The following is a 9,792-nucleotide window of genomic DNA, read 5'->3' on the forward strand; positions in this document are numbered from 1 at the left end:
ATATTATAATCATTAAACACCAGCACCTATCCTACCATTGTTGTTGACCTACAAACATTAAACACATTAAAAATGGGTAAATAAATGACAGATAATATGAAAAAGTGCATTAACTTCAACAATATGGTCATCCTTCACCATGACGTACAGTAGGCTGGGCATCTGTACAGAGAATTCAGTCTAGTGCTAGTTGATATATCATAGAGAAAGCCACAGTGTTTAGTGTTTCAGGAAGATTGGTGACAATCAGATACAGCAATAAAACAGTTACAGTACAATCCTAGTATTAGTAAATAGAGGAGGAGTAACACTAGATAAAACAGATTCTAAAACATACTGCTAATCTTGTGCCAGTTTTATTGGATGGGTACCAGACAAGGTTTATGGACAGAAGAGTGCTGTGTCTTCTTGACTGGGCTCCTCAGTCATCTTTATGATGAAAGCGAGGCTTGATATACTCTTTGTACATAGAATATAATACACCTAAACCAGAAAGAGAAGAAAATGAGGTCAGCATAAAGAATGCAGTTAATGTAACTGACCCTTCGTTTATCAAGGCCATCCACTGAGAACAGGGACCGGTTCACAGATGGCGGATACTATAGCTATCTACCCAATCTGATTACCTATACGAGCACAAACCATACCCACTACTGGAGAAATAACTTACCAAAGGTCATGGCACCAACAACGAATCCTTGTGCCCCAACTCTCATGTGAATGAGGTGCACGGACATCTTTTGGTCCCCGCGGCTACGCAGCTTGTAGAGGCCAAAAGCCACCACTCCCAAAAAGCCAGCCATTCCTACAGGTAAAAATAAAATGGGTTTGAGTTGCACACCTAAATCTAAACTTCAGTTAAAATGTACTTTCATTTGATAGAACTGTTATTTTCACCAATGGGAGTCTATGAGAGTTGAAAATAAAGGTTACACGGCTAAAAAAAATAAAATAATTGTTTTGGTATATAACACCTAAGTTATAGTTTAGGGGCTCACTGATGCATGTAGGGAGCAAAGGCTGGCCAGTGTAGTCCGATCCCATAGAAGAGGTACTGTAGCTCAAATTGCTGAAAAAGTTCATGCTGGTTCCGATAGGTGTCTCAACACACAATGCATCGCAGTTTGTTACATATGGGGCTGTGTAGCCTCACAACAGTCAGGGTACTTGTGCTGATCCGTGTCCACTGCCTAAAGTGACTACAATGGGCATATGAGCATAAGCAATGAAAAATGGTGGCCTAATCTAGGGCTGCAGCTAACGATTATTTTCATAATCGATTAGTTAGCCGATTATTAAGTTCGATTAATCGGTTAATCAGATTTTTTTTAAAAAAAGGCTCCAGTGATGGCCTACTAGTTTCTATTGAGATTGTAGTCCATCACGGGAGCAAGCTTGGCGCGGTGGAAGTAAAAAAAGAGTGTGGTGTGCAATATAGTACATTATACAGCGGCACAGTGCAGAATACCAGCAGCTATAGAGGAATGTAGCAATAGTACATTATACTATAATGTACTATTGCTGGGATTTGTAGTCCTCTGTAACTGCTGGTATTCTGCATTGCGTTGTATATAATGTATTATTGCTGGGATTTGTAGTCCTCTATAGCTGGTGGTATTCTCCATTGTGCTGTATAATGATTATACTGCACAATGCAGATTACCACTGACCAGTTATAGAGGAACTACAAATCCCAGCAATAATACATTATACAGCGCAATGGAGAATACCAGCAGCTATAGAGGAACAACAAATCCCAGCAATAATACATTATACAGGGTGTTTAATATATTATTGCTGGGATTTGGTGTTCCTCTATAGCTGCTGGTGTTCTGCAGTGTGGCGCTTCAAAAAAACAAAACAAATCACACAGAACACATTAAAAAGCTCCCGGCCGCCGATCTCGACTTACCTTGAATGACGGTGTTGTCGGCGGGCAGCGGTGTTGTTCGTTGTCGGCGGGCAGCGCCGAATCGGGCAGCTCACCGGGAGGAGAGGGCCAGACGCATGTCCTCAGTGTGGGCGTGGCGTAAGCGGCGTGTCGTAAGCGGGTATACCGGCGTAGGCGCCAGTGGCTTAACCAACGTGGGCGTGTCGTAAGCAGCGGGCGTGAGCGGCGAGCGGGAAATTTGAATTTTAGCCGACGAATTGATTGACAACGTTTTCCATAGTCGATTTTAATCGAATAATTGTTGCAGCTCTAGCCTAGTCTAATGAATCACGCTTTATTTTCCATCATGTGGATGGCCGGGTGCATGTGTGTCGCTTACCTGGGGAAGAGATGGCACCAGGATGCACTATGGGAAGAAGGCAAGCCAGCAGAGGCAGAGTGATGCTTTGGGCAATGTTCTGCTGGGTTACTTTGGGTCCAGCCATTCATGTGGATGTTACTTTGATACGTACCACCAACCTAAACATTGTTACTGACCAAGTACACATTAAAAAGGTATTCCCTGATGGCAGTGGTCCAATCCATGGACGCCTCACCTCACAACTTACAGGGCTTAAAGGATCTGCAACTGATGGCACTCACCTCATAGTTCTCCTTTAACAAAGTATTTTACAGCCAACACACTTGTTTATATGAGAAATAACATCATGATCGCCAAGGTGTTTCTGGTGCTAAACTCTAGTAAATAAATACAGAAGACGTGATTTCTTGCTTTACCTCCATGCCTACAAAGCAGGAAAAAGATAAACACTTGGAGCGGAAACTCAATGACAGGACTTGGCACCTTCGTTCTTTCCAGATTCTGCATAAACATACAGGTATAGTAGAAAACACTGTAAATATTCCCAGAATATACATAGTTGTCTTCAGCTAGCACATTTTAGGACTAGAAATTTATATTCCGTGGTTCTTAGCACAGACCTGGTGATAAATGCATAGAATTGTGATAAGGCTTCTGGCTACACATTTTGTAATCTGTTGTCACTCAGCGGTCACTAATGGTTCCTGTGATGACTGGGTGTCACACGGTGGGTAGACTGAAGCCATGTCTCCTATTTAGAGTGCTTATGTAGATAGGAAAGTTATTTTAATACATATGATGTTGATGGCATTTAGTAGAATATATTTGAGTCATAGTTGAGTGTCCTCAGCTGCCCTTTCTGTAATATGCTACATGGAAGATTACACAGAAATGAGGAGTGAGGTTTGTTACATACCGTATATTAGGATTACAGGGCTCATTGTAACAACATCCAGCAATACGCTGGACTAAAATATATCAAGATATGAAATCTTTATCAACACTATAAAAAAAATCAACAGCGCTGTGTGTTGTTTTGTTACTTACCGCCATTGAGTTTTGGGTTTTTTAAAATCAATTTGCAATTTGTTTTCTGTACGCTGAGCCACGCAGGAACAGCTCAGTGCGCAGACCCGGTATGCGAGATGTGCGGGAGTTACATCATCAGGGCCCAACCTATCAAGCGACCAGACGCTCGAAATCCAGAACAGGACTGAGCCCAAGATGGAAACGCCGGAGAGGGGGGAATCGGTTTGCCAGGTAAGTCTGCCATAACGTGTTAAGATGCTGTGCAAAGCTCCTAGGAGCCCGTTTTTTTTGTTTGGTTTTTTTTTGTTTTTTTTACCTAGCATTAGTTCCGCTTTACTAGCTTCCATCTAGTGAAGAAGCCACAACAGAGGCTGTTCTTCCTTATAAGACTAAGGCTACATTTACATGGGGCTTAAGGCTGTGGCTGGGGATTCCTGCACCAAGAACTTACAGATTCTTGCAGCAGGAATTCCAGACATGTTGGTACAAATGTGGCCGCTGTGCCTGTTCAAGTGAATGACAGACTGATAGTGTCCACATCTATCTGTCAGGGGATATTCATGAAACATGAAACAATTACATGAAACAATTACCTGTGGTTTGGAATACATAATTGTCCCTGGATGCAATCTGTCTGTGTCCAGGGACAATCATCTACCTCAAACCGCAGGTACTCATTCAGTGACTGTGGCTGATTGGCACTGGGAAATGGAGAGGTGATGTATGGGAAGATTACATATGGAAGGTGTCACAAAAAGAAGCGTTTATGGCAGAGGAGACTTACACAGTCTCTTCTGCCACAGAATTTCTTTCCCCTTTACTTCCACTTTAAAAGACCATGACAATAAAGATCACAGCCCTGTGTTTTATTGTCATGACTCTCCTGGATGTCATAATTGGCCTAAATGCTTTTTCAATATGAAAATCATATTTCAGTGATATGTATGTTAAGTTCTCTCATTCTGCAGATCTGTGTCTACAATTACACAATCAATGTTTTCCGGGTCTTTACAAGTCACAAAAAATGATGTCACTGTCATTTGTCAGGCTGGCTCACCGCATGCTGATTAGATTTGTCTGACATTAAGGTTTCCTATTTAAGAAATGACCACGGAGGCCATGCTATTAGCTTGTGTTAAAGATGAAAGCTGCAGTTGTCTGCTTTACTGGGTGTATTAAATCACATCAATTACAAGGTGCTGATTACTGGTTTTCTCTTTCACATCAGGGAAAGCTGATATGATGCAGACAGTAGAATATGCAATGAGGAACCAGGTCCTGTGTTTACTGTATGTGCTGTTCCTTGCGTTTAGAAGAAGACTGCTAGCAGGAGCATTAGGTTCAATCTTTGTCCGTCATGTTCACTCATACTAACAAAATACAGATTTTCCGGACTTTAAAGTCTCTTATTTTGGATTAAGCTCCACCCTAATGTCACCACCCTGTCCAATGAGAGTGTCTTGGAGGCCAATAAGCAGGGTCATCCCTATAATCAAGCTGTCGCCTCAGGCAGCCTCTCATTAAGGGATCAGCAAATGTGGTGGTGGGTGGGGGGATGGCAGCAGAGGGACGGCCAAAGGGTTCCAGGTTGCTATCAGCTCTTAGCAACCTATGACGCTTTGGCTTCCCACCCAGCTCACTGACGTCATCGGTTGCCAGAAAGCTGTGCGGGAAGCTGCCTAGCTCCTGGCAACCAGTGACGTCAGTGAGCTGGGCAGGACTGGACAGAGAGCCACTGACCACATGTATCTATTACAACTGTCTGTCCCACCGAATCCACCACAGAGCACCCCCCAGCACTATCAGCAGCAACTTCCGCCCCCTCAGCACTATCAGCAGCACCCAATACCCCAACCTTGCCCCCCTTTTTCACTGCCCCCAATCGGCATATAGAGTAGGGATGGCCATGCCAATAAGGGTGCTCTAATTTAAAGTGATGTTATAGTCAACCATTTTTTAAGCTATTAAATGATTTAAGCTATTAAGTGATGAAATCACTTACAATGGATGATGCTACTTGATGCATAAAAGTTTCCGTTTTCTGCAGAACCAGCTGGTCCCGAGTGCTGGCCCTGATAGCCTGTTTTAGGGTGGCTCCTTTCCCTTACAGGGTCCTATGAAGCCATGTGTGTCTCCACAAACAGACACAGCAAGGCAAACCACTCTGCTCCTGCAAGCTAGTAGATGGATAGCTACAGGAGAATGCTCTGTCTTGTGATCTTATATTGGACTGGAGGTTCAGGGAAGCTGAGCTGAGAGAGTTGGAGCTGCTGTTTGGAAACATGATGACTATAAGTGTTTGGGCACAAATGTAAAGAAACACTTTGCTATGTAATGTTTTTTTTGTTTGATCTGGACGGGTGGTGGAAGGTAGGTGGGATTTGATCCTGAAGTGAGAACAAAGTGAAACCAGTTTCAGAGGGATACAACGAGGAGGGACTTCTGGCTAATAAAAAGTAACAGCAGCAGTGTGTTAGGTTTCAGCACCAGGCAGCCAGCACAGTCTAGATTTTGTAGTGATTTGTTTGCCATTCAAATCAAGTTAAAAAGCACAAAGTTTTACTTCACTAAACTAAAATGGTGCCTTACAATAAAGTCCCCACCTGCACTGAACCCTCCCCCAACTTCAAAACCTGCTCTAACCTTTAATTCTTCCCCCATCACTCAATACTTAAACCTTTTGCAAGCCCCCCTCTGTGATAGCAATGGAGTAAAGTAAATAAAGTTAAAAAAAGGTTAAAAAATATCAAGTAAAATAAAATGTAAAAATAAAAAACTCCCCTAAAAATAAACTGATGACCTGTACGGGCTTTTAAAGCGTCATCTATGGACAATTTGGGGTACCATATTTTGTTGCTGTTTCATGGGCGCACGCAATTTTTAAGCTTGGCATGTTGGGTATATATTTACTTAGCACAACCTCATCTCTTATATTTTATGAAGAAATTGTGTTTTTGGGCACTAAAATTAACTTATTTATAATTTTTACTGAAATTTTGGGTTTGATAAAGAGTTGTGTTAATATCATGCAACCTAAAAATTTGTACCTGCCGCCATTTTATTTGACCGGGTCTGTTCTTTCAGGAAATATATCATTTACAGGACTAACGTGGATTAAAATGTTTGCAAAAACACCTGGGCCGCAAAAAGGTTAAGGGAAAAGGGATTGCTATAGCTGAAGCCACACTAGCCAGGTATATTCTTTGACCACTAGTACGTGGGAGGGCATTAAATAGGAATATATTTCAAATTGTCCCCTTTACATAATAGATAAACAAATAAAGTATGTGTAAAAAATGCAGTCTCTTTAATTTGCCCGGGGGATCACAGGAAGCGGGCCGGGTGATGCTGAGCATCATGCAACCCGATGGAGAACCAGCACTGGAATGCAAAGTAATGAGTCTGTGGAGGAAGAGGAAGTAAGCACTGCAGTGAAAACGGCTTTATTACTTTCCTTGTTTTTACGGTGCCGGGAAAATCATTTTAAAAAACATTTTTAAAGTTGTGTTGGGCTTTAAACTAACAACATTTTGTAAGGCAGTAGAACATTTACTATAGAGATGAATGGCTTCTGGCAATCCTGCATTTACTGTGAAGTGAACCTGTCACTGGATAGACAGGAAGATAACTGGAACTGCAATCAGGCTGCTGCCCCACAGATCTACAAAACTGTCCCACACTCAAAACTGACTGCAAAAGAAGCCCTCTGCGGTATGTTACCTATAGGGACAAATGGGGATTCTTTAGTCTTCTTTATCAGCTTGGAGGACGTCGAGTCCTTGTCTGTGGCTGTCCACTCTTCAGACGACATGGCTTCTGTATAAAAAGAAAGAACAAAATATTTGATTGTGACAACATCTGTAATAACACTGACACAAGCACCATGTCAAGTATTTATACATGAATGTACCAGTTCTTTTGTCAGTCAGTGCTAGGTGTTATAGGCAATTGACAACTGATTGAAGAAAGTCACGCTGTTGGCAGATTTTTTAGGAGACAATCAATGCCGGTAACAGCTAACTTTCCCTTAATATAAGCTCTTTGTACTGTACACAAGAGAGGTGCATGACTTCAATTTCACACAGATGTCGGCCCGTACAGATCCGTGCGGCATGCATGGCTGTATCGGGCCGCTCCTGACAAGGACAGGTGCTGCGTGTGATTTGTACGCAGCAGCCTGTTCTTCTCTATGGGAGTACGCGGCTGTACACTCACCCGAACTGTACACAGCCCGTGTTCTTCTCTATGGTAGTACGCGGCTGTACACTCACCCGAACTGTACGCAGCCCGTGTTCTTCGCAGACACTTTATGCTTTTATAAATCATAGCATAGAGAAGGAAACAATGGCCACCGTCTTGGGATTCATTATTTGTTGGACTTTAGTGCTGGGGCACCACTGCCGCAGTTTAAAAGGCCCTGATAGGTCCACAGCACGGCTCCCATACTCTACATATGTTTCTATTTACTGCATGTGGTTGTGATTGTATTGTAACAGATGTCAAGACCTACACTCTGCACTATTAACTGTGTATATTATATTTATGACTATGACAAAGATGATAAGTTTGAAGTTAAACTACAACTGAGGCCAAAACCTTTTTTCATTTTGGATAGAGTGGAGAGGGATTAGAACTCCTGTCAGGTTATTATTGCTGTCTGTGCCCCTGTTAGGTAGAGTCACCCTCAAAATCTGTCCTGGTGACCATTATCACTGAAAGTGAAAAAAAATCCCACGTTGTGGATTGTCATCAGAACAGGAATAGATGGGAAACCTTCCAATGGGGACACTAGTTCTGGTGACCCTGCTGCCCACCAGGGATTTCCCGAGGGATTACCTCTCTACCTGTTGTGGCTATCTGAGAGGAAATGGAGGGAAATCTCCCCAATGGAACACAGGTGGCGAAAGAAGCTGACAGGGGTTATAACCGACCCTTAAGGTGCCCATACACCTTACGACCATCGCAAGACTTTTGTCTTGCGATGGTCGTATGCTCATTAAAAGCCCGTACGATCTGCCCACCTTGGACGGGCAAATCGTACTTGTGAACCTTTACTCTATTCAATACTTCAGTTCTACTGTAACCAATATTGTGTAGTTGGTCCAGTGTTAGAATGAGGTTAGCCCTCAGAGACCTCTATATAGCACGTGCATATACAGTATATCAAACATATGAACGGCAGTTTTATAGAAATGTTTTCATCAGTATATAATAAAAATGAATTCAATTTTAGATGTGGCCTTGTGGTACTGTTAAAGTCCAGCATGGTGATATGTTCCTGAAATTCCACAGAACTTTGCATGTCGTACTTTAATAATATCTGTGGTCAGAAACTAAAAATAAATATGTTTATCCCGCTCCTAATAACCAGATCCATCTAGTTTGCGCAGCGCTTTACAATGTAAGGAAGACATGACAATTACAATACAATTCAAGACACGATGGTAAGGAGGGCCCTGCCCGTGAGGGCTTACAATATATAGCAAAAGCACTCAGACACTATGAACAAGACAGCTCCTCACATTTCCTTGTCTCATTGTACTGTGTGCCAGGTAATACCGTCTAGGAACCAATATACAATACCACACTAATGTACTAAAATGATATGAAATCCTTTAAAGGGTTAAAATGGCTTACAGTGGAACACAGGCCGCGATATCTAGGTTACCGAGGAGTAGAGGCGTTGCCGCGCTGAATGTTAATCTTGCAGGTCGCTTGGTTGGCATACACAAGCGCGCGTTTCCTCATATGACCCCGCCGCTTACTGGCTAGGAGCCGGCAAGTGTGACAGCCCAATGTCAACAACAGCTTCCACTGCAAGGCCTGAGCTGATTATGAGCCAGACACTGAGGCTGCTGGGGATTCGAGTACTCCGGAAGCTGCAAACTCCTTACCTTGTGTATGTAACAAGCTGCGACAGGAAGTTACAGTCTTAAAGTCATATTAAAGTCAAAAGGGTCCTTTTAAGCTATGCGAAATGCTGATGAAATCGCTTACAATGGATGTGACTTCTTGATGTTCAAAAGTGTTAGTTTCCTGCAGGATCAGCTGGTCCCCTGAGCACTGGTCCTGACTTCCTGTTTTAGGGGGGCTCCTTTGCCTTCCAGGGTCCTATGGAGTCACTCTTGTGTGTGTTAGAAAGCACTGTGTGTGTCTGCACAAGCACATAGACACACCAAGACAAGTCACCCCCCTGCTCTATCCATCTCCTTCCGTCTCCAAGCTAGTAGATGGGCAGCTGCTGGAGACTGATCTGTCCCTTGTGATCCTCTACTAGACTGGAGGTTCAGGGAAGCTGAGCTGAGAGAGTTGGAGAAAGCTGTTTGGAAACATGGTGACTAAGAGCTTGGGCAAACATTAGAAATACTGCGCTCGGCAGTGTGTACTTGTCTGGATTCATTACGGATAAAAAGTCTAAGCGTATAATACTACTTTAAGTAACACTTACAGGTCTTGCACCCCCCCCCCCCCCCCCCCCCAAAGCGGAGCCGCACAAGCATAACACCGCCAA

General features: G+C 43.0%; 1 protein-coding gene across 2 annotated transcripts in view; it reads right to left on the minus strand.

Moving 5' to 3' along the window:
- Positions 1–258: 258 nt before the first annotated feature.
- Positions 259–9,792, minus strand: part of HIGD1C (HIG1 hypoxia inducible domain family member 1C) — a 14,696-nt gene continuing 5,162 nt past the window's right edge. The window contains exons 1-4 of one of the 2 annotated variants that reach the window (XM_018562116.1): positions 8,919–9,137; positions 7,002–7,097; positions 671–805; positions 259–483 (exon numbers count right to left, since the gene is read on the minus strand). In XM_018562116.1, coding sequence (XP_018417618.1) covers positions 422–483; positions 671–805; positions 7,002–7,092 — 288 coding nt within the window. In that variant the 5' untranslated portion in view covers positions 7,093–7,097; positions 8,919–9,137 and the 3' untranslated portion in view covers positions 259–421. Of the gene's footprint in view, positions 484–670; positions 806–7,001; positions 7,098–8,918; positions 9,138–9,792 lie in introns of those variants that run through there. The other variant, XM_018562115.1, reaches the window with a different exon arrangement.

This window comes from Nanorana parkeri, unplaced genomic scaffold, assembly GCF_000935625.1.
Source record: "Nanorana parkeri isolate BGI_ZX_2015 unplaced genomic scaffold, ASM93562v1 scaffold561, whole genome shotgun sequence".
Classification (NCBI taxonomy): domain Eukaryota; kingdom Metazoa; phylum Chordata; class Amphibia; order Anura; family Dicroglossidae; genus Nanorana; species Nanorana parkeri.